We start from the raw sequence: 24,583 nt of genomic DNA on the forward strand, positions 1-24,583 counted from the left end.
TTCCAGGTACAACCCGCTGTCCTGGGCTACTTACGCCTTTTGTTTCCAGCACAGGTAGCACAACGCGTGTAAAGCCGCATGCTTGCCCCCATGCTGCCTTCGCTCCGGGGATGCCTCCCTAAAACGGCTGGGACCATGCTGCTTGGGGGGGAAAGCCCCTCGCTGGGGGGCTGCTCTGCAGTTTCTGACCATGCAGCAGCAACCACAGCCACCTCGCCCCATTGAGGCCAGCAAAGCACGGAGGGAGGAGGAGATGGGGAGTGCAGAGGGCAGGTTGGACCCAAGTGACCCCTAAACAGCGATGAAAGTGTGCGAACGTGTGATGGTTTGTGCCCGTTGACTACGGAGGGGAGGGAGCCTGAGCAGGCGCTGCTTGAGCAGTGTCTTTGCATAGCCATTCCCACAGAGCCGGGGCCCTCAGCTCCAACTCAGACCCCACAGCCCAGCAGGCTCCTCGCTTCACCCGAGAGAAGAGGCGGTGGTGTGAAAGGAAGACCCAGGGAAGCTTGCAGAAGTGATGGAGGGAGGTGGCTTTCCTTATCTAGAATAAGGGAGAGATGGTACCCTGGGCTTCCAGCAACCCGCAGCCCTTCCCTACAGCTTCCTTTACCCATTTAACAATCCCCCGTGCAAGCAAAGGTGGCCGCGTACAGACACGTGCAGGTTCACACCTCACCCCTCGCAGCGGTTTCCAAACCAAACAGCAACAGGAAACTTCAATGAAATTCAAAAGGGAAACTGCAGTTACCCCTGCCCAGCGCGTACACACGTGCCTTCCTCCCCTCCACACCCCCTTCCTCCCAGGAAGGAAAGCAGGGGGAATTTGCTGCAAGGCAGCCCCTCACCAAACCCCCTTTGTCCCCAGATCCGTGGGCGCACCAGAGCGGAGCAGCGCAGCCCCGGCTCGGTCGCTTGTGGGACAGCCCCGCGGCGGGGGCTTGCAGGAGGAGCTGCTCTGGTCCCGTCTCTCCCGTGCGAGGCCGCCGAGTGCTTCGGATCCGTGGTTGCCTGATGAGGATGCGCAGGAATGAATGGGCTGTGCGACGGGCGAGGTGATGAGGAGGGGGTGAGGGGAGGAGGAAGAGCGCCGCGCTGCGCCTCCGCGGCCTCGGCTCCTCCCGCGGCCTCCTTAGGACGTCACGGGCTGGATGGGGAGCAGGCTGCCGAACTTAAAGTGCTGGATCACGGGGAACTTCTCCAGGCACTGCGGGAGGGGAGATAAAGAGGGGTGAGTTCGGGAGACAGTTCCACCTGGCACAGGCAGCCAGAGCTACGGCCTGCCCCCGGGCGCGGGGGGCAGCGAGCTCGGGGCCGCTGGCTCAGATCAGGCAGAGCAGCAGCTTGTGGGGGGGACCAGTCTGATGCCCCCCACCCCATATTCCAGCAGGCTTTTCACCCCAGTAACACTTCATACTGGTGACATCCCCTGAACATCCCCTTTCACCGAGCCAGAGCCTTTTCCTTGCTGCAGTTCAGGCCAGGAGCATGAGCCGAAGAGGCACGCTTGTGTCAGCAGCTCTCTCTCTCACCACCTCTCATTGCTCTAGCTGATTCCTTTGAAGAGTTTCACCCTACAAACCCTTGGAGAAGTGCAGAAAGCCCCCAGGGAGGAGGCTCTCCCTCCCCAGGACGGTGTCGTCCATGCTCCAGCTTTGAGGCACCATCTTGCAGCCACGAGGCGCTGCCCAAATCACACTGCAGATCGTCAGGCCTTTGGTAGACAAGTCCCAGTGATTTCACTGCCACAGTTTAAGATGCGAACCTATTCCCAGTGAGCCCTCACTCCTGAAATTCCCACCCCTAATGCAGAGTAAGGATAGAGGGAGAGAGGATCACAAATGTCCACTGCAAGCAGCTCCAAGCTAAGCTGCCTTTCTCCAGCTGAGGCCGGGCTCTGTGCAGGAACAGCCAGGCTGGAAGGGCTCGTCCCTTCTGCTCACCTTCCTGCCAGGGCACGAAGACCAGTGACTGTGGTCAATGACCACGTCAACACTTTCCAAAACTTGCCTGAGAGAGCCACTCCGAGCTCTATTTTTGAGTCATTACGGATTCAGACCGCCCAAAACTCACACAGGACAGACTCATCTTCAGACACACAAACCTCGGCACTACGTGTGCTGCGTCTGCACTAACATCAGGCACGCTACCCGCGGGTGGTCAGGCTAAACAGGAGGGCTGCAGACCCTCCCTGTGCTGCAGCGGGGGCTCTCATCAAGAATGACATGGGCACGGCTAATGGCATGAGGTGAGAAAGTGGCCATGAGGTAGAAGGCCGAGTTATTCCCTCCCTAGACGGCACAATACAAAGAAGAGATCTCCATGTCTTGGAAAGCCTTTCTCCTGTTCCCAGCTGAGACGCAGTTCTGCAGCTAGGAGTCTTATTCCACAGGAGATGTGAAGTACATCCCACCAAAGCACAGCACCTACGAGCTAACAGGAGTCCAGCCAGTCCCAGCAAGTCCTTGGCACAAGCAGCCCAGAGCCAGGGCGGTGGGGACGCCGCACGAGGCAGGCACCCCGGCTGCACCCCGGCTGCAGAGGAGCAGCAGGAGGGTGTCCGACCCCACCAGCAACCCCTCAGACAGACCTTGGGACAAAATACAGAGCCCGTTCCTCCAGGCACTTCTGTCAAAGCACAGTTCTTTCTTACCAAAGGGAGGTGAGATCCACGTGGCAGATACAACTCTCCTTTCCATAGAAAAGAGCCTCGTGCCCTGCACAGGCGGAGGCAGGAAGCCTGCCCACATGCTGTCATCACGGGCAAGCAGCAGGATTTGTGCTCAGAAGCCCAGGCCTGTGGCAATCCAGTTGGAAGCAGAGGTCAGACAACTTCCAACAAAACCAAACTGCTTGCATGCAGGCTGGAGCCAAAACAAGTTTGGAGCGGGTGAAAATACACCATGGCTGTATTCACTCCTGGGGAAGAAGTCATGAAAAAATCCACACGGCAAGGCACCCTCAAGAAGCCAGTCCTACAACCATTGGGGCACATCGCCTTCGAAGCCTCCCCAACACTTCCAAGCACGCAGAGTGGCCGCCATCCCTCTGCACAACCACTCAGACAAACCCTCAGAGGAAGCAGCGCAGGACAGTAGTGACGTGAAGGAAGGATGGGGAGGAATGAATACTGGAGATGTTGACAGCTGGAAATGTCATCCCAACTGGCTCCAAGGAGTCCCACGGAAGACCGAACTGGTTTGGGCTCCTGATGAAGAGACTTTCCCAGCAGTTGGAAGAATGGGAATAAATCCATTCCAGTTAACAAATCGACAGCCCGAGAAGAAAGGAGCAGAGACACTTCTCCTCCTCTCTCCAGCAGGACTGGCACAAATCGTGTGGATTATTAGAGGTGCCAAGAGGATCCTCCTTGCATGGAACTGCTGTAGGCAGCACTAGCTCGATGGAGGGGACAGGCTTTTTCTATTCTTCCCATCAGCCCAATCATGCTGAAGTCCTGGCTTGAGACTCAACTGGGGAGTAGCTTCATGCATCGAGTCCAACCTTTAAAGATGGAACTGGGACTGGATTAGTTACAATGGAAAGTATTTCCCGTCTGACTGCAGTAGAGAAGGAAAGGTCAGGAGACTCAAAAGCAGGCTCAGGGGAAAAACATCAAGGCTGCTGCTTTAACCACACTATTCTGTCGACTTCTTCACTCGCCTTTGAAGGAGAGAATAAGAAAAGCCCTTGCACTTCCAAGCTAACTCTTCTTCACCCATTATATTTATATTATAAATAGACACATTTGAGATCTCATAAACACACAGAGCAGAAGACACACTGCCTTGAATCGACTGCCTGTCCTCAGACCCTGTAGCAAGCACGCTGGAGTGCCTGGATCCAGGCAAGAGCACATCGCCATGCCTGAGGCTTGTGCTGGCTGTTTAAAGTCATCCCATAGCAGGGATAGAGAAGAGACAAAGCGCCCATACTGCACGTTAAACAAACCAGGCCTGGGAAATGCCCCGCTTCTGCCAAGTGAGAGCGGGTTGAGAGCAAGCCTCCGATTTCTGTTGGTCTGCTCCTGGTGACCGCCCCCTCCGTCCTGCTGCTGCCTCCACTCAAAACCAGTCGGTGCCGAGCCCTTCTCAGTCACCCCCAGACGTGTTACGGAGCTGGACCGTTGGAGCCTCCATCCTCGATTTCATCTGAGCTACTTGCAACGTGTGATCAGAGGGTGAAGACACAGGTAGGAAGAAGAGGGTGGGAAGGAAATCTTGCTCTCACGCGAGCCAGCCAGCCAAAAAGCAGCATTACAAACCCAAACCTTCTCTCTCTTCACTGCCACAAACTCGGATTCCTCAGCAAGCCTCCCTCTCCTCTGCCCATCCAGGTGAACGCAGGTCCCGTGCAGTGCCCAGAGAGGACTCTGCTGCGTGAGGACCATACACTTAGGATTAGTCCTTGAAGACCTACAAGTGTTCTTGGAGGAAAAAGCTAAATTTGAAGTCACACAGCAGTTTGGTTGACTCAACATTTCCTGTACCTTAGCCTAAATTTGTGTTCTTACTCTTCCCAGCAGCTCCCCGACACAGCTACCTCTCTGGGTATTTCTAGAAACCCACCAGATTCAGGTCCCACATTTCTCCACAGAAAGTCATCTGCTATTTGAAATAGATGGCGGCCTCCAAAAAAGATCATGTCTTGGGTGTACCTAGAAACAAGCAGAGCCTCTCCCACGCCCTGGAAGGTCCCAAAGCTGCACTGTCCCCAGCAAGCCAGGTAAATCTGCCAGCACACGGCAGCCCCAAGGCACCAGCACACTGCACCTGACCAGAGCAGGGTGCGTGGGGAGCCTGGGGAATATCAGAACCCGTCCAAAGGAGCGGGAAGATCAAGGCAGTGCAGCAGCCCTTGCTCCAGGATTTAGGGAACCCGTGTTTGATTTAACCGTGCTCCCAGGGCTGGGGACTCTCTGCCAGGACCCCCAGCTCTCCCACCAGGGCCTCCAGCTCAGGGTTTCCCGGCAGGCAGCGGCTCCAGCTGCCGTGAGGGGAGCTCTGAGCTGGGGCAGTCCCACAGGGGCAGCACAGAGGCACCCCTCGGGGGTCGACCCCTGGCCCCGCTCTCCTCCTCGGAGGCTGGGAGGAAAGCTGAGCTGGGGGCGGAAGGAGCCAGCGGGCCTGGGAGTGACACCTCGCAGATTAGAGAGGTATGTGGCCTGGAACCTAAACACAGGATGTGAAGTGCAGAGGAAGGGCTGGGGGAGGGAGAGCTCCGAGTTCGGCACAGTTAACCCCTTTGTGCGCTGCAGCTGCCCGCCCAGCCTCTGCCCCACGTCCCAGCAATGGGAGCACGGCTGGCCCAAGCAGAGACTGCAGGGTGTAGAAATAACTCCTTCGAGCCCTACCTGGAGGGGATTGTCGCACCTCTAGCAGCGGGTAGCTGTGCCACCCCTGCTCCTCCACCGTGTTTAGCACAGCCGCTGCCTCCCCAGCACGAGATGCCGCCTCTCAGCCGGGTCCTGCTGGAGGCCCACATGTGGCAGTTCCTGTCCCGCTTCCTCAAGTTCAGGGTTAGCTTCAGCAGGAAGGAGAGATAAGGGACAGCCAGAACTGCCCGGTTCCCCGGGTCAGGGTTCGCCAGGAAAGCCTGCGGAGGCTGGCGGGTGGAGGACTGCCAAGCCCCAGAGGCTGTGGCCTCGCCAGCGTGGTGCGCTGCGCAGACACGACTCGCAGCCAGGGGAGGCGGGCAGGAGGCATTCAGCTCTGGGGCTCTTAAAACACGGGATGGGGTTAAAACCAAGCCTCCTCCAGCTGGGAACAGAGCGGTGTGGGAACCAGACAGGTGAGTGTGTCAAGATATTGGACCTCATTTGGAGACTTGCGTCTCGCACTGTGGGAAGACGAGAAATGGCAGAAGCCCTGCCTGCACGGAAGGGCAGTTTGGGACTGGTTTTTGGGGCAAACACTGGGCAGGCAGGAGCCTCCTTTTGCACTGCCAAAGGTCCCCAAGCCACATTCAGCAAGGAGCAGCCGCTGGGTGTGATGGGGCCCCCACACCGAGGGGCACGAGGCAGCAGAGAAGAGCTGACCCGCGGCGAAACGGCCGCAGGGACGTGCACGACCAAGAGCAGGCGAGGCTGAGCCAGGCCCCCGCTGCCCACGGCGCTCACCTCTGCCTTGTACATGCGGATGAGGCCCTGGTTGACCTTGGACCAGGAGGGTACGGCGCTGATGTTCCAGAGCTGGTTGGAGTGCTCAGCGAAGGGGCCCGTCTTCATCTGAAAGAGACCCGAGAGCGGGGCTGAGGCGCGGGGCCAGGCGCGACGCTCGCAGCCCGGCGGTGACTCACGCTCACGCTCTCCAAGCAAACGTCCCCGCCGGGCCCTGCGACCCACGTGCCGGCCGATCCTCCCTCCCTCCCTCCCTCCTGCTGCAGCCTCATCACATAAAGCCGTGGCAACCCAGCTCCCCCCATCCCTGACAAAATCAAGCCTTTCCCTGCCGCTTTGCTAACCAAACCTCCCTACGCACACCTCCCTTCAACGACCGCATCAAAAAACCCCACCTAAGTCCTGTTCTCCCCCCAGCAGAGCTCGGCTTAACGCCGTTCCTATCCTACCCAGAGCCCTCCCAGCGCAGCACTGCTGGGCTTTCCAAGAAAATGACTCATTCCCCATTCAAATCAACAACAAGCGGCAGCGACAGCCGCGCTGCCTTCCCCACACGCAGAGGGCAGCGCAGGCTGGCGGCAGCTCCGCACCCACACCTGCCCGGAGCACGAGGCCCTGGGGCAGGCAGGAGCACGGGGACACGCTCAAACCCCGCTCTCCAGCCAGGCTCCAAAGCTGCAGCTCGCTGGCTTGCAGCAGGCACTTTTTGTTGGTATTTGTTTTAGACACTCCAGCGTTTCTCCTCCCAGGGTGAGGGGTTCGGAGGAGGGAGGGCAGGGGGGAGGCTGCAATCAGGGACAGTTGCACGCAGATTCCCCGGGTAGCGCTCTCCCTTCTTCTCCGTGAACAAAAACAGACCCTCGGGGAGAAAAAGAAATATAACGCAGCCTCCCTGACTGAGCAAAGTTCCCATGACATCAGAAACCACAAGGCCGAAGCTCATGCTAGAAAGGAACGTGGGGAGAGAGGAATCTCTTGGACTCCCATTCTCGACTCGGGGTTGAACAACTAACCCCTTCCCTCCACGCCAGCACTGGCCTGGGATGAGGGCGGGAAAGCAGCTTCAAAACGCAGCGCTCTGCCTGCTCTAAAGGAAAGCCAGGCTGCTCAATCTGCCCTAGGAAACCACGCTGCCCTCCTGCAAGGTCTGCGTGGCATCAGCCTGAGCAGAGAAAGACAGAAGGAAAGGAAGGGGGGGGGGCACAGTACCCGGAGGACAACGTGTTTCGAGCAGGCTGACCTCGGGGCTGGAGCCCGGTGGGAAGCAGCTCTGCTGGTTTGCACAGACCTGTCCCTGCTCTCTCACGAGCTGGGCAATGACTGCTGAGCCGCTCCTGCTCCCCTCCGCCGTGCCTTTCCCTCGCAGATACAAGATGAAACGTGCAGATACACAAAGCACAACAGCACCCGACAGAGCCGGCGTGCCGTTAAGTGTGGGATTTAGCACCGGTGGGCAGCACGTGGTGGGGGAGCAGGGGGCACACGCGTGGCCGAGCCTCGCGTGCTGGCCGGCACCAAGCATCCCCCGGCACGGCAGGGCTGGTTGTGTGTGTTTCAGCGCCAAACCTTCCTCCAGCATCGCCATCCTTCACGCGGGCACAGCTTGCAGCAGCCCCCACAAGCGCGTTTTGCTTTCTTCCCTCCTTCCTGAGCCGCAGCGGATGAGCGGGGAGCGTGCGGAGGCGGCGAGCTTGGGCAGCCGGCCCCACAATCGAGCCCGTTGGCTCCGTGAGCCCCCTGGCACGGCCACGACCGCGGCCCCCCGGACCCAGGAGCCCGGCAAGGGAAGGCTCGGCTATTGTTTCAAACTGGGGCGGGAGGAGAAGGGGGAACAAGGGGGAAAATGAGCTCATTTCAGCCACAAAGGAAGAAGAGGGAGAAAGCGAGCGGGCTGGGGGGGAGCGAGAGCGGCAGCGAGCGCGCTGCAGTCCCGCAGTGACCCCAGGGGAACGGAGTGAGTCAGAGCAGCCATATTGAGCAGGAAATTACTCACAGACGCTGCGTTCCTGCCTCTCTGTTCCCAAGAGAATCAGCCTTTTGTAAATGGTTCCTCTGTCAGTAACTGGGGGAGGGGGACGGCTGAGGCTGTGCTTTCCTGTCAGCTCCTTCCCTTCCAGCCGAAACCCGAGCCCTCCCTTCCCAAACCTCCAAATTTAGAAGCCAGATTGGAGATGAAATTCTTGCTGCCTGCCCTGGGCTCTTAAAGCAACACAACCCTGGCCGTTCCACGCTGCCCAGCCGCCCACGGAGGGGGCCCGCTGTGCCCCAGGTGGCCCCAGGGGAGCTGGCGCTTCCAGTGGGCTTCGGTTTCAGCTGGCTCAAGAGCAGGCTCTGTGTTTTGCCCCCCCGTGAGGATGGTGCTGTTCAAAGACAGCGTCTGAGTGGCTTCTCAGGGTGACACACGGCACCCTTCCCTGCACAGCTCAGGAACAGGCAGGACCCTGCTGAGCTGGCGGCTCCATCGCTGCTCCTGCTGCACACCAGAACAGCCCCAAACCAACCTCCCAGCCCCGAGCACCAGCCTGCTTTCTGCCCACAGCACCTTGGAGAACAAGGCGACAGCAGGGGATAGCTCAAGCCCCGGCCAGCCCCGTAACCCTCCGCCAGTTCACAAATCGAGCATTCAGGTCTAAAAACCACCCCCCAGATTTCCCAACACCACGCCGGCTTGCGTAAGGCTTGCTGCCGTGTCCATGTGCAGCGCGGGGTGGTGCTACGGGGAGGAGGTTTCAGCGGGTTCAAACTGGACATCATCTCGCCGTGTTACTTTAAGAGCCCGAGGTTTAAACATACACGTGGCAAGCACCACCACGGTGTACATTCACATCCCTGAAACGTCACCCAGAGGCTGAGAAAAATATCTGCTCCCGAGAATATTCGCTGGGTTGAAAGAAAACAACCTACCCTGGCCGTAGCTTGCTGAAACAAAACCTGCTCTCACGTCAGTAAAACCTACCAGACCCGGTATGGGAGCTGCTGCGGTGTTTGCTATTTGTTTAACACCTTTAAAGGAAGGCTGTTTTCAGCTGAAAAGCTCAGAAGAAAATAATATCATTAATGTATTAAAGTCGTTAATCCCTTCTATCGTTTTGCCTGGTATTTTGTTTTGTTGTTGATTTTGGAGAGAAAGCAAGCATTCAGGGCTGTCTCAGCACCCCCTAGTGGCAGTAACAACCTTCCCAAGCATTTTAAGGGAGGAAAATCACATTTCAAAGGCAAAAGTTTTACAAAAAAGGGAACAGTGCTCGCAGGAAAACGGATCGAAAACATCATGCGTTTGATAATTCAGGTTGTGGCAATCCCTTAGCAGCTCACACCAGGGGTGACCGACAGGAGGTTTCCCTGCCACCAGGTGGCACTGAGGAGCTCAGCAGAGAAACCATGGTTCCGAATAAACGTGCGGAAAAAAGAAGTGTAATTGCTCATTAAAAAAGCCTCCTAAAAAGCTACGTTTCTGCAGGCAAAAGCAGAGTGACCAGAAGCAGCTTAGTGCTGGGTATTTTAACTTTGCGTGTCATCTGCGTACTGCAGAATTTTCTGTACACATCAAGAAATGCGTGTTTTTATGGTTTTTAACAGGCTAGTACACTGTCTTCATGTTACAGATGCCCAAAATAAAATAAATCTGAGAGCATCTTGGCTCCTGCTTGCAGCGAGGACGAAGCAGGAACAGATTTCCTGTCCTCAGCTCAGCCCCTTCAGGCAGTGCCTCTTCACTGTCCATGGCATGATTTAAATCTGCACCGAAGGTTAAATCCTGTGAGGTGCTCAGCACCAACGAGCCCTACTAGATTCAGCAGGGCTTGATGCAGCATCTCCTGGGGTTTGGGCCCAAGGCTCCTAGGAAAATTTCCTACGTGGAAGCGTAAGTTCACATTCTGTAACCTCCCTTCTCATCTAATCACTAAATGAGGGAAGAGAGGGGGGAAAAGCGAAGAGAACAAAGGGGAAGAACCGCACTCTGTCCTTCAAAATTAATCCCATCACCTCTCTCTTGCCAGAGACAGGAAATCCCTCACCACAACAGAGCATGTGGTTCTCCTCTCCCTACGCAGACCGTGCAGCAGGGGGGGGACGATAAAGACACAGGCAGGTCGTTCGCTGCAGCTGAGAGAAGGAAGCTGTGAACTCCTGCATTCAGAAACATCGCCCTGCGTATTCCCAACCGTGGGCATCGCCAGTCCCTTGCCCAAGGACCCCATAATACACGAGCAGAAACATGGTCCTGATACTGGTCCTGATAACAGCTGGGTTAACCTCAGCACTCTCCCCCCTTTGGATCGTTTGTGAAAAAAAAGGCACATTTTATGGGCAACTCTTGGCAGAATCTGCACAGATCTGGAGGAGACCGAGCTGCGCAGAGGTATGGGAGCCTGCCCTAAGCAAAGGGAGGCCCAGGACCTGCCAGGCAGCGCCCAACGACTGGAGGCAAGGGAGGTTATCTTGGCAAGCCCAGCTGTTTTGCAGCTTCCACTTCATCTTCCTAGCACACTTACAAGCACCAGTCTTCTCCATCCAAGTTCCCACTGACTGATCCAAGTGATGATCCAAGGTCATTTGTTTGCGATCCACAACCCATCTAGCTTAATTACACTTTCCCTTCAATATCTGTTTCAACTCATTCAAGGAGAGCACCTCAGACATAACGATTCTTCCGCACACCTCCACGAGAGCAAACCAAGGAGGAAGAGAAAACCACAGCCAGAACTATCTAATACCAGGAGCACTTCCCTGTGGGACAAACCTCACCTCTGTAATGAAGAGGATGCACTCCAGGAACATGAAGTCTTTATGGTTTTCATTTACCACCTTCTCATCAACAAAGTGTCGAGGCTCCAGATTTGGATGGTCTGAAAAGAGTAAAAGACAATAGGAAGTAACCTGTTTGGCACCCCTTTCTGAAAGCAAATTCAGTTAGGTCTTGTCCTGTCTCTCCCTCACAAGAAGGACGATTCTCCCACCAGAGCTTTTCAGAAATCAGCACAGAGCTGCTCCCTTCCATCTCATCTCCAACTCTAATGCCTTAGCAATGAGAACAACTGGAAAAACTCTCGAGGGCAGAAAATGTGTTTTCTAGCACCAAAAACAAGGCTCACCTTTCAAAAAGCTTGTAGTACTGCAATAAAGACAGCTGTACTGTACAACGAAGCCTTCCATCTCCCAACCTAGGCAACTAGCTTTATTTGGAAAGCTGAGAAAAAAATCCAAGCCCCAAGCAAACCCTGGCGCTGTATTACACAAATTCGACACATTTGAATTTAAAAGTCAGTCCCAAGCCCCATCATCTTTGCAACCCAGACAGACAGGGCAGAGGGCAGGCTGGGACACGAGCAGATTTTTTGTTAGTACCTATCAGCTGGGAACTGCCCCATATGAAAGGTAGAAACTGGAAGTCATCCAAGCCCCAGACGCCCTGGCTGCCAGCAGGTTCCATCCTGTAGGTCTTCTGAAGTTTTCGCATCACTTCTAGGTACCTGATACAAAAGAGAGGAGTTAAGGCTGCCTTCTGGACTCCAAACACAAAATCCAGATTTCTCCCTTTACCAAACACATGGGAAACCCAAACAGACAGACCATCTACTCTTGGAGGGTCCCAAACCCACTTTTGGACCCAACAGAAAACCACGATTCAAGTTTAGCAGCTGAGGAAGCACCAAGAGGCAGTCTTGAGACAGAGCAAGGGACTCAGGTTAACAGAAGGAAAACGATGAGCTCCCAGCACAATGCCCATTGGGATTAAATTACAATCAATGGGCATTCAGCATCACCTCTCTCAAACGAGATTTCCAAGCCTTTGTAGCTAGAGGGCTTGTGTAACCAACCCTGCTCTGTTCAGGCCACCAGAAGAAACATCAGCTACCCCCAAAGCTACCCGTGTCTGAGGAAGGGGACTCACAGCCTGTTTCAGTTACTCAGCTACAAATACCGGAATGCTCTGAGGGGACGGGAAACAGCATTTTGCCCAGGGGAGAGGCTGGAAGTGGGTGATGCTGGCAGTGTAATAGAAAAGCAACAAATAGCTGGGCCTCAATCTCCACCGGAGAGAGTCGATGCCGATAACGTTCTGCATCACCTAGCCTTTCACACCCAACATAGAATTTTCTCTCCTTGTTGACTTACATGAGGATAGGAACAATCAGCTTGGCAAAGGACACAAACTGTATCACTTGCGAGTAGGGCCCCCCATACATTACAGTACATAGGATGTATATTCAGCTCCTCTGCCACAGAAAGCAGCCTGACAGCAGGTATAGCAGCAAATGCCAGCACTTCTTTAAAATTGTGGCCTTGTTTTTATTTATTTATTTATTTATTTTACACCAAATTTTCACTAAGAAAGCAAGTGACAGGCGTTTATTTTATCTGCAGTGTCTTACGTTGGTGCAGATCCATCCCCACCCCCACCGTTATTTGAAAACGTTGATACTTCTCACTCTCCCCCGTAACTTCCAGAAGAGCTCAGAAAGCTTTCTGCCTTACAGCAACCACTACTTCCACTTTTCAGGTGGAAAATTAAAGCTGGAAGTACTCCTGAAGGAAATTGTTTCCATGCCACTAAACAGCGATGCAGCTGGGATGAGATCTCTGGGCTCCACATGCCCAGTCCGCTGGTTTCATCAATACCAGCTCCAGCTCCTGGGCTGGAAACACATCTAGAGGAGCAGTGGAGGCCTGCCAGTTTCATATACTATTTTTTTTCAGTGCCTGAAGAGATGTTAGATCATCTGACCAGATATTGTAGTCGATCACAAAGCACAGGACTTCACCCACATACCTCTGCAGAGCTCAATACCTTGCACCCGACTATAGCGACTTCCCAGAAAGGCAGCCAGCCCCTAAAAGAGGAGGTGCTGTCACCCCTTTAGGAGGGGGTTGTAATGGGTCACTATACACTCCATTACAAGTACATCTGCCTCCTTATTTTGTTTAAATTTGTCCTGTTTTCTCATTCTGCCCTTCTTCCCCAGGCCAGCAAGCCCTTCAGCACTCTTGCTCTCTAATTACACATGCGGCTTCATAGGAGGCCCTTGATTTTCACAGCTCACACCCCAGAAATAGGATCTTGTTATCAAGATCTTATCGTCTTACTTCCAAATGGGTGTGGATGAATGGAAGAAAGGGGGCACGACCAGCCCAAACTACGGGAAGAGTCTGGTGTACAGGACAGGCGGTAGCAGCTCGCACATCTCAGACAGCTGCAAGGGGACAGTGTCTGAGGTCTGCCCTCAGACAGCCCGATGTTTCCAGCCCTTCTCCTTCTGTTACCTCACCTGTTAAATACTTTAAAGACAATGGCCATCTGGTCATCCACTCTGAGAACACCGATTTTGCAGAGGCAGCAGAGAAAGGCTGCAAACGCAGCTTCGTGCCCTGGAGTGAAAAGAGACGAGAGGTGACGCCGGTGCTCCTGGTCCACAGGACAACCTCTCCGTGGGCACCACAGCAGCTCCTCAGAAACCCCAGCAGTCCCATTCCCCTAGAAAAACCCCAGCCAGCTGTCCCTAAGGTGCTACCTTATCCTATTAATGACAAGAGATGACAATATTTCATCCCCACGTAGCACCCACCCGAAGTATATCTGCTAGATATTTGTAAGGCTGTTATTAACTTTGAGAAAAAAGTTCCTGTGGAAAATCAGCTCCAGCACTGGGTGTGCTGGGAGCAAGGCAGGAGCTCAGCACAGCAGGGGAAGCGGAGCACTGCAGAGTCGTCTGCTCAGAGGATGTGAGCGAACCTCACATCTGCAAGTAAACAGATTTCCTCCCACTTCAAAAATATCTGTGTCGGAAGGATGCGGATCCCATGACGCTGCCAGGAACAGTCCGTCCCAGAAGGTACCGGGATCTCTGGCTGACCCTCAGCAGCTTGGTCCTCCGGCTAACAGCAGGGAAAGAAACAACCAGCAAAATCAGAGCGATGTTTTTTTGGTGGAAGGGACCACAGAACAAGGAAGAGCACAAGATCAGCAGCTCCACGCTGTAAAATGCAGCTCCCAGTGTACGAACAAAGCGTACCCATGGTCTAGGCACTGCGAGTTAGGACATGGGACACGGGCTTGGGACACGCAGGAGGGGAGGAAAGGCTGAATTTCCTTCCCCAGGCTGACAAAATCCCAGCCTGTGGGTCCCTTTCCAAAGACAACATCTCCCCCTGGTGCTGGCGAGTCGCAGCTCTCCTAGCAAGCACTGCCCAGCCTCCAGCTCTTCAGCTTTTCACCCACGTCCTCCTCCTCTTCCTCCCCCTGCCCCAGTCCGAAGTCAGGTTTCCTCGCACCCACAATGTCCTGCCCTCCTGCCACTTGGTGAGGACACCCCTGTCTGCACACCTGTCCTCCAGACAGAGGAGCAGAGTGTGGAGTAACCACATGGTTTCATACCAACGAGGCTGGATTTCGGTCTAACTGCAGCCTGCGCAATTAGTCCAGCCCGTAATTCAGTACCTTGTTTGGTGCAAAATGCTTTAATGTTCAGATTTTAAAGTCCCCCTGTAAGTAGCGACGTCACTTCAAGGGAGCACCAGACCTCGAGCGCTTCCCACTGACCACAAACTTGCTTCCCAGTCTAGTCACAACTCAAGCAATTGTATTTTATTCTGAACTGCCTGCTGTGGATCAGCTGTGTGATACAGCTGTATGTGCTAAGGCTGCTCCTGCAGCCCTGCTCCCAGCCCCAGCTCTCTCCCAGGCCCTTTGGTTCTAGCCCACAATGAACGTAGGGGTGAGGAGGAAGGTGTTTGTGGCAAGCTGGCACTAAAAACAGTTGCTAAAAAGCATTTAAATACACGCAGTGCCAGGCTCCAAAGGGTCGCTACCCAAAGGAGTCCAGCCCTGACCACTGTGCGTGCCCAGGTACCTGTGCCGTAGTCGATGCGGGTGGAGTTCCCCACAGCCTCCTTCAGGTACACGGCCACTTCTGGGGCAGCACTGGCCAAATGCTTGGGGATCACCGCTGCCACCAAATTTTCTGCTTCCTGGAAGACAGAAAAGACTCCCTCGAGTGAGTACAGACCTGTCACGGTCCCCAGGGACAAGTCACCCCCTGCTCACACTGCTGCAGAAGGGGAGCTGCAGTGGCGCACCCCTCCAACAGCGAGGGTCAGCATGAGCGAGGAGCAAATCCTGCTGTTGTAGAAGTCACCTCCAGAGACGGAGTAATTCTGGGAGAGCTCATTGTAACGCTTATGCAGGCCACATGCATCCTGGAGAAAAGAAACCCTCCGCCACCCAGGTACATCAACCCAGCTACCCACTGGGCCATCTCCAGGACATCAGCGTTAGCAGAGCAGCAGACCACGCGCAGGGACGTTGCTGCCTGGGCTCTGCCAGTGCCACCTCTGGAGCTCGGTGCAGGAAAAGCGCTCTGAGCTGAAGGAAGTCAGGCAGTTTCGCAACCTTCCTCTGATCTTCTCTGTCATCCGTTTGGGAAGTTACAAAGCAAAGGACTTCCTTGGGTTTGGGGGGCCCTCAAGGCTCATTCAGGACTCGGAGACTCAGCCGAGAGCATTTATACAGACCGTATGGTCTCACAAGAGGAGAGGGCAGCACCAGCAAGCGATGCATGGCAAGAAAGAGGTGGATCCTTCACAGCTCACCCGTGTAACACACGGTGATGGAGCCATTCCGTTACCCTGCTGCCCTTCTGCAGGAGCTGCATTTAACGTCACACGTGAAAGACACTCACCTGGTCTAGTTTGGCGTACCAGGTCCTGAAGGCTTTGTTCCCAAAGCGAGAAGGTTGATCCACCGGCGGAGTTTCATCAATCCATCTGTCGAGGGTGTTCAGAAGAGCCACCAGCTTTTCAATGGGCTGCAGAGACAAGGAGATGAAGGGGTCGGAGACATGAAACAGAACAACCCCTCAGGCTCCAACACCCCTGCCCTGTACTATGCCCACGCCACCCTTCCCAAGGGTGCTAAGCAGGAATGGGATGTGCCAACCCTCCCCAAAAAGCAGAGGCCAGGCAATCCTCGTTCCCCTCAGATCAGCCCAGTACAAAGCCCAGCCCGAGGCAGGCTCCAGTCGCCCACACAGCCTTTCATGAGCTGCAACAGCACTGTGCTCTAAAACCTCAGGGAGAAGGGCTGAAGCAATCTCCCAGCTGTAGGACGTACAGGACTGACGAGCAGGGAATTGCCACACAGTTCGGGGATCTCCAGCACAAAACCCAGGCTCCGCATCTTTAGGGTGCTGCGCGTCCCACAGCACAGCACTTGGAGCACATCCTCACCGGTGGCTGGTTGTGTGGTCTTGCTCATGAGCTTCCCTTCTCAAGGCCTCTCATCCTTGTCCTGGGGTGTCTCGGGAGCCGGGACCAGCAGAGAGGGCGTTTGCACTTGTACAGCACCCAGCTGGGCCCAACTCAACCTTCTTCGTGTGTCCCTGTGGCTTCAGGCTCGTACCGGCCAGGCTGACGGGGCAGCTCCAGCCCCACGATACCCAGTGCTCACGGCACCTTGCAAATATGCACAGCCCAAGTACAACCCACCCCTGGGAAGAGAGAGCCTCTCTGCCTCATCAGGGCGAGGACGAGAAGCCCTGGGCTCTCAGAGAATGTCTCGAAACAAGCATGAAGCTGACGGGAAGACAAACACACCAGCAAGGCAGCAGAGCCATCTTTCCTGCACCCGCTGCTGGAAGGACAACGCGAGGAACCTGTGCAGGACATAGGAGAGCGGCTGGAGAAGGCACTGCTGTGGCCACGAAGGAAGAGAAGCGAGGTGCAGAGAGCCACAGGCAACACAGCACGGCGTCTCAAGCTGCAGCGTCAGCACCAGGGCCGCACACAGCCCCCTGCGTGCCTTGCCCATGAGCTGGGGAACCGCTACGCTGCCACACGCCGCGAGGCAGCACCGCGAGCGGCTCCGAGCGGCTCTAGGAAGCCTTGCTGACAACCACTGGAGCCTGCCAGGGGGTCTGGGATTCTCCTCGGCCGCCTCCAAGCAGCCAGAGAGCCGTCAGCAGCCACAGCAGCTGGCCAGGCCCTGGGCGACGCGTAGGCTCCTGTCTCGAGAGGGGTTTCCTCCTTCACGGGGACAAAGAGGACGGCAGAAGCGGCGGCTGGTTTGACTTTGCTGGAGGCATCGACCGCGCGAAGCCGGCTGGTCTCCTGGGCTGCGGTTCAATTCTGCCTGCCGGGAGGACGAGCAAACAGCCGAGCCCAGCAAGTTTGCAGCCCTTGAAGTGCCGCTCGAAGGGGGCAGGGAGGAGAGACAGGCGCGCGGCCGAGGAGCCGCCGACCATCCCCACCACCTCTGCCCCCGGGGGGAACGGCCTCGGAGCAGCTCGGCCTCCGGTGGTGCTCCCTGGGAGCCGAGGACACAGGGGGTGACACGGGGCGGGAGGACGAGACCCGAGCGCGCCGGGAGCGCAAATGTCCGCAGTGCAGGTGCGCCAAGGGACGCAGCAGGACAGAGGCTGGTGCTGAGGGTCCGCACGGACCGAGGCAGCGCTGCCCCATCTGCTGCGGCTCCCCAAAACGCACCCCAGAAACCCAGCACCTCCCCGCTGCCCGGGTCAGGTTCGGGCTCAGCCCTACCCCTTCCCGGCTGCTGCCTTCCCCTCCAATTAAGCAAGGGCGTCCCCGGCACTGGGCTGCATTAAAGAATTAAATCGTGCCGGTCATTTATCCTCCGGCACCAGCAGTTCGTTACGAGCGGCTCCCGGATTGCCAACCCCTCTCGGTCTCCTTCCCCCTCCCCAGATCCTCCTGCAGGCCTTGGGGGAGCTCAGAGCCGAACCTCCCCTTCCCCTTCCCCACTCGCTGCCTTCAAAGGGATTAAGAAGCCCGGCCCCGCAGAATGCGAGGGGCGAGCAGGACCCAGCTGCCGGCTCAGCCGCGCCAATAAATAATTAAAGAGATGCGGCTCGTTTTGGGCGCGCAGCCCTTTGGAAAAAAAAAAAAAAAGGGGGGGGGGGGTATTAAAAGCAGCAGCTTCCCATTGTCCTGCAGAGGAAACTCAGGCACGCAGGGCTGACCCCAGGCGGGGGAAGGAGGGAGGGGGAGCGCAGAGCTTACGGGAACACAACCATCAGCGCCGCTGCAGCCCTGTTTTGCCTGGCTGGGTTTTTTAAGCTCTATTTTTGCCTTTACCTTTCCAGCGATCAAAGCAAGGGCAGCCGCACAGCCCCCCCCCAGCTCTCTGCTCTTCCTGTTGTGCTGATTTTGCATCCCCTTGACCCTGAGCCTGCCACGGGTCCCAAAGGCAAGCCGCCGAGCCTCCTGCGGAGCGGAGACCTGTCAGCATCTCTCAGGAGCAGGGGCCAGGCAGGCGGAGGTGCTGAGGAGGCAGCGCAGCAGCCAGGGCTGCCCGCAGGGACCGAGCCTGCCCCAGTGGGCTCCTCGGGCCCTGCCGGAGCAGGGAGCTGCTAATTCAGGGCTTTTGCTGCTTCCCTCCCAGAGCCAGAGCAAGTCACCAGGCTGGCCAGCTTCCCCCAGTGCCAGGGAGGCGGGTGGGCTGTTTAAAGGCAAGTGTGCACCTCTTGCGGCCAAAATTAACCTTCCCCTCGCTGCGCTGCTCCTCTGAGCCAAGTCACAGCTCTGAAAAGCTGCCCCAGGCCGCAGTCGCTGCACAGACCCCCAGGAGCAGCGCTCCCTCCAGGAGAAGGCAGGTCGCAGCCTGTCAGCCCCGCAGCCTCGTGCCCGAGCCCCAGGCACCCACCCAGCTACCGCTGCTCCTCAGGTGCCTCCAGCAAAGCTCCAGACAGCTCCGCGCAGTTTCTCAGCTGGAGCAGAGCAAGCTCAGCACGTCTCAGAAGGGGTTCAGCCCCCAAAGGATCCGGCTCTCGCTGCAGCAGACAGCTCGGTATCGACACGCACCACTCTGGAAAGCATTAGGCTGCCTCTTTCCAAGCGGAGCAGACCACGCTCTTTTTTTTGTTGTTGTTGTTTCTCCCCGTGGCAAAGCACTACCAGTAAGTCGCAGCGGATACGCGTTCAGCAGAAAGAATTCCAGGAGGTCATTTGCCAAAGGAAGGCGTCCCCGGCATTTGATCAGGGAGGAAGATGGGACGGCACAAAAGCACATCGGCAGCAGGTACAGCAAAGGAGAAGAAAGCAGAGCGGAGATGCAAGCAGAGGCCACAAGGGGCCGAGCCTTTAAAAGCCAGGATCAGCAGCTTGATCTACAAACGGAGCCGCGCGAGCGGGCAGCCTCATCAACAAGGCAGCCCAGGGGATGCTCCACCTGTGCCTCGAGTCACAGGTTTGTGCTCTCCCCCGTGCGAGGATAACGGGACGCGCTCCCTGCCGCTTCCCAGGCGGACGGGACCGTACCTCTTGTTTGTCGCCCGTGCTGGAGCCGCACGTGGAGCGCACTCATTGCGAGAGGGATCTGCTGCACGGACACAGCCCTCACACAGCTACTGGGAGTCGGCTGCCGGCTCAAAGGGGTTGGGGGAAGAGGGATTTTTTTTTTCCTCCCCCTTTGTTTTGTTCATTTTTTAATGCTTTGTTTCCCTAGAACTGCTCTGTGAGTGAGCAAGATCATGACAAAGACAAAACTCAGAGGTGAAATACAAACAGCGGAAAGCAGGAGCAGCATTTGACGGCACATTCTGCCGAATTAAAGGAACAAAAGATGCCCACAAAGCCTGTTAGAGAGGCGTTCATTACCCCCGATCCCCCCCACGAACTACAAGCAAGTTCTTCATTCACACACGGGTTCCTTGTAGGGGCCTAACATGCCCGTTTCAAACAGAAAGGACTCGGATAAAGATGGTCGCAGGCTGCCTTCCCACACGAGAACGAATCTACAAACACACAGCCCCAGCCTGCTTCCCGTTCTGCCTAGATCTTCCCTGGGCAGACCGCTCCCAGCTGTCTTGCATGGCTGTGATAAGCTCCAACTGTAAAAAGATACCCAAGAAGCTCCTCACTGCAACACAGAACAAGGGAGAATTCAGCACGCGACGTGGAAGCGGAGCAGGCGGCCAGCATGCGCTCTGCAGATCGCTGCGGCATCCAGCGACCTCGCGACAGCTTTACCCAAGGCAGTGACAGCAGGGAGGGTGCCTGCCCTCCTTTCCGACACCCACGCCGGCCCCAAATGATCCTGCTGTGCCCCAGAAAGGTGAACGGGCATTAAGAGTGGCCCAGCACCAGGCAGAGCCAGGCAACGGTCACCTGCAATGGGCAATCCTGGCCCACGGGCTGAATTTTCCCCCCAGCCCAGCTCTATATCATGCTCCTTGGCCCCTGCAGCCCTGAGCACGACACTTGGGGATGCGGGTCCAGCTGGGCATGCCCTGAGCTCACACACACACCAGACCTCGCACGGCTCAGCCATGGTGCGGGCCGAGATGGGTGCTGTTAACACAGCCTGAGCAACGAGGAAGCCCAGAGACAGGGAAAGAAGTGACTTGGACGAGGTCACCCAGCTCCCTCTCTGGCAGCGGGAGAAGCAGGAAGAGAACAGCCACCTCAGCCTTTTGGCTGCAGCCAGCAGGGAGTACCACATCTACAAAACACCCCCGGCTGAAGCCAGACCGTAAAAGCAGGGACGAAACACGTCCTTTCTGCATCTTCTTTTCCACCAGCAGTTTCCATCCACCTGTAACTCGCTCGATTTCCTACCCTATAGGCACACGCAGAGCCTCTGCATCCTGGGGGGAGCATCGCAGGCTGACATTTGCATCCCCAAACGCAGCTCAACCACATTTTGTCTCCCTGGCTCCCAGATACGCTGCCAATTCAATCCTTGTTTAGGAAAGATATTGTAGAGACCAAAAAAAACAAAAGCAGAAAAAAGGGAGAAACGAGTGGATCCAAGCTCCTCTCCTACCTCTGACACTTTGTAGTCGCAGGTCAGCTTCTTGCCTCTGACGCCTTCGTTCAGGGTGAGGATGAAGCCCATGTAGTCCGCGTACGCCTGCGAGCACACCCGAGAGGGAAGGGCGTTAGGGAGTACCCACGGTCTGTCTGACCAAGCGCCGTGGCATGGGAGCACTCCTGCACACCGAGGGAGCCCTTCCCAGAACACAGCGCTGCCTTCCTGGAGACACCCAGGGCGCGGGGCTTGCTGTGAGGTTATTGCTATTTTTGGCAGACCTCAGAGGCAGATGGTGACTGCACTGAGAGCTCTGCATCGCCGCAAAAATTACAGGGGGGAGAATTCAAAGAAAGCTCACGCGTCCCTGAAATCCTTCCCTCAGCTCCCTGCCTCTCATCAGGTCAAATTCAAACTCCGTGGCTCTGCAGAGTCTCAGCTGTGTCCAGACATCCTGCTCTGCACTGCTTCTCCCAGACCCGTGCCATTATCTCCCCTTCTTCCTTCTACTCTTCTCCCGCGTGCATGCGTGACGGAGAAATGGGAGACTGCTATTTTCTTTAAACGTGCTGCTTCTGAAGCATCAAATCCAGAGCAGTTCAGTAGCTCGAAGTCTCTGAAATGGCTAGAGTAGCATTCTGCCATCTCTTCCTCCATGGGACCCTCCTGAACAGAAATCCTGGTCAGGAGCAAGCCCTTGAGCCCAGGAGCCTCAGTAAAGGGAGCTGCATCCACAGGTTTGCTCAAGACCTGCCTATAATTTAAGCTTCTCAGATCAGTCATCAAGCAAGAACTTGTTCCTAAGCAGCAGGACCAACAGGAGGGACAAGTCTGGGCCATAACCCCAATCCCTCAAAGGCAGAGGGCAGAGAAGCTGCCTGCCCCGCCAGCCGCACGCGTATTATAAACAAAAATTACCCAGGAAATTGAAGGCCTTGGCCCCTTCCATAGAGCAAGGTGGGCAGGCGCCAGGAATCCACCCAGCCCGATGCTATTAGAGGGCAGGCAGCAGGACCACGTCCAAGCTGAGTTCAAACAGTGCGGGGTAAACCCAGTTTTGATATAACTTAAAGGGCTAGGTAGGGCGAAATAGAGACCAGCTTCTAGTCTTGCACACTGGCAGGGAGCAGCAGCAATGCTTACGCACCCCCAGTCCCCCCCAGCCTTTGGGCTCTCCCTGGCTCACACCCTTCTCAGAACATTTGGCTGCCAGGCTCCGCACCACCCCCCTGCCAAGTCATTTTCCTACAAACAGGCGGTGACTCTCCCTCTTTAACACAGATCAATTAATTTCTCATTACTTGCCCGCGCCTGATTTCCCCAGTGGCTGTCCCCAGACCGGACCTGGCACTCACCAGTTCTCCCCGAACCCGGAGCCATACCTGAGAGCGCTTCCACTTGCCCATGTCAGAAACGATGTTTATCTCCTTCTTGGGGATCATGAAGTTCTGCTGGATGGGAGGAGCCATCTCCTCCGAGGTGCCTGCGAGATGCAAGAAAGAAGTAAAACAGAGGCAGCGGAGAATAACCTTCCTCTCTTAGAAATCAGCAGTAATTTCCCAGGAGACAGAAAGCAAACAAACCCATCCCAGCCTGCGCCATTATCTCACCGTGTCCCGCTCAAACAGTATCCTTCTCAATCCCCGGAAACATTCCCCTAAGGACCCTTCGGGGCTTCAGGAGGCTGCATTACGTTTGTTTTCACTACTAAAGACACGTTTCCAATCCAGGCAGAGAAGTTTGCAGGAGCCAGCACAGCCAACATGCAGCTAGTTTCATTATTTCTGCCCAGGGAGGACAAACCTCGGGTCATGCTGCAGCACTGAACTTCCCTGACAAACTAACCCTGCCTGGCTTTTAGGGTGCTAGGCACAAACCACGTTCCCCTAAAAGGGACGATTCCTGCAAAGACAAAGCAGGAACGATTCAAAGGACGGCAGTCCAGAGCCACAGCCCCCAGCCCAGGGGCTTGATGGGACCCAGCACCTTCCAGGCAGAAGCTACAAAAAGCATTTAAATCGTAAAGCTCTACCAGAGCCCAGTTAATATAACATTCGATGTGCATGCTGATCACTAACGCAGCTCTTCCCCTGGGCATCCCAACCCAAACACGTTCCTGTAAGCGCAACTTTAATTAGCATGAGGCGGTGCAGCAGACCCCTGTTAGGGGAACTGGGTGCTAATGTGAATTCGTGAATTCTCTTAACAGTCGCCCAGTTCATCGTTTTAATCCTAAAAAACCTGCAGGCGTTTGTTCAGCGCTGGCAGCACTTCAGTGGCTGCTCTCCGCGCTCCAACAAGCTCAGGCACCGGCTCCGCAGCGTACTCCTCCAAACTGGAACTCCCCAAAACATCGCAGGCTGCATTTACATCGAGATACTCCCCAGAAGCAGCAGAGCAGCACTGTCAAACAGGCACATCAGGGGAAAGGGAACCCAAAATCCCAGGAACCACAGAGAATCTGCTACAGATTTGTCACGTAACCTTAGAAATGATTCTCCAAGAACTGATGGAGTCTCATCACCTGCCTCGGGCGTTAGGTTTGTCCCTGATCATAGGTTCCAGTAAAACCCCGGACATAGGGATGAGAGGAACAAGATGTGAGGAATTTAGAAGAAAGACGTGTCCCTGCCTTCTGAAAATTCACCCAGCGATTAGCACCATGATGACGGCGCTCTTTATAACGCAGCTTATGGCACGAGCGCAGTGAAAACCTCCAGAGCCGCGGTGGGAAAGGCAAACGCCGACTTGTTCGGTGCCACAAACGACGTGCAAAGACCCGAGAGGAGGCCAGGGCCTGCCCTGGGGTGCAGGGCCCCAGGACCCGCACGCTCCCAGCCCGGTCCCGGTCCCAGTCCTGCCGTGAGAGGGGCTTGGTGCTGCCCATCCCTCACCACGGGGAAACTGAGGCACGACCAGTGGGCGGCACAGCCCAGCCCCGGCCTGCTGTGGCGGTCCCAAACCCCTCAGCACAGGGACCACCCCCGGCCCGGTACCAGCCGCTTTGGACCCCAAAAGGGGAGTTTTAACCCAAAAAGAGGAGCTTTTCCCCCCAAAAAGGGGAGCTCCCCCCCATAAAAAATAGAGCTCCCCCCAAAAAAAGAGGAGCTTCCCCCCAAAAAAGGGCAGCTCCCCCTCCCCAAAAAGGGAATTTCTCCCCCCAAAAGGGCAGCCCCCCCCAAAAAGGGGGCTTCTCCCCCCAAAAACGGGGCAGCCCCCCGCCACCCCCCAAAAAAACCGCCCCCCCCCAGCCCCCCGAATCCCCAGGACCCCGTCAGGGCCCCGGCGGCTCCCGGCCGCGCTCCCCCCGTCACCTGCCCGCTGCTCGCTCTCTGCCATCTTCCCGGAGCCCGGCCGCCGCCGCCGCCGCCACCTCTCCCCTCTCACCCCCAGGACGCGCTGAAGCCGCCCGCGGCCATCTTTGAGAAGGGCACGCCGCCCGGCACCGAGCGGCAGCGGCAGGCAGCCGCCGCCTTGGCCCCTCCCGGCCACCGTCGCGCCCGCGCCGCCATCTTGGTGTAGGGCACGGCGTTTGCCCACGGGGCCATGTTTGTGAAGGGCGCCGCGGGGAGCGGCTGAGCGGCGTTAGGAGGGAGGAGAGGCGCTCCTCAGCGGGCTGGGCGCCCCCTCGCTGAGCCCCGAGCAAAGCAGCCTGCGGAGGAGCCGCCTCGCCCTTCAGAAACCACCTCCTTCCCTCAGCGGCG

General features: G+C 56.4%; 1 protein-coding gene across 1 annotated transcript; it reads right to left on the reverse strand.

The window, feature by feature from the left end:
- Positions 1-688: 688 nt before the first annotated feature.
- Positions 689-24,333, reverse strand: PTPA (protein phosphatase 2 phosphatase activator). Its single transcript, XM_035555019.2, has 10 exons — positions 24,194-24,333; positions 22,262-22,362; positions 20,895-20,981; positions 15,796-15,921; positions 14,968-15,085; positions 13,387-13,486; positions 11,465-11,589; positions 10,865-10,965; positions 6,116-6,223; positions 689-1,204 (listed from the first exon to the last, which is right to left on the reverse strand). Exons 1-10 carry the CDS (start codon positions 24,216-24,218, stop codon positions 1,130-1,132), a joined length of 966 nt encoding a protein of 321 aa, XP_035410912.1. The 5' UTR covers positions 24,219-24,333; the 3' UTR covers positions 689-1,129.
- Positions 24,334-24,583: the final 250 nt, after the last annotated feature.

Source organism: Cygnus atratus, chromosome 19 (genome assembly GCF_013377495.2).
Source record: "Cygnus atratus isolate AKBS03 ecotype Queensland, Australia chromosome 19, CAtr_DNAZoo_HiC_assembly, whole genome shotgun sequence".
NCBI classification, from domain to species: Eukaryota; Metazoa; Chordata; class Aves; order Anseriformes; family Anatidae; genus Cygnus; species Cygnus atratus.

What these genes read in the sequence shown, in the direction of transcription:
- PTPA (XM_035555019.2), bottom strand. Translation starts at nt 24,218, where the DNA reads ATGGCAGAGAGCGAGCAGCGGGCAG. An exon ending in GGTACGCCAAACTAGACCAG is followed by an intron (nt 15,086 to 15,795) that starts GTGAGTGTCTTT and finishes TCTGTCTTCCAG; the next exon opens with GAAGCAGAAAATTTGGTGGC. An exon ending in GCATCCTCTTCATTACAGAG is followed by an intron (nt 6,224 to 10,864) that starts GTGAGGTTTGTC and finishes GGTCTCTTTCAG; the next exon opens with ATGAAGACGGGCCCCTTCGC.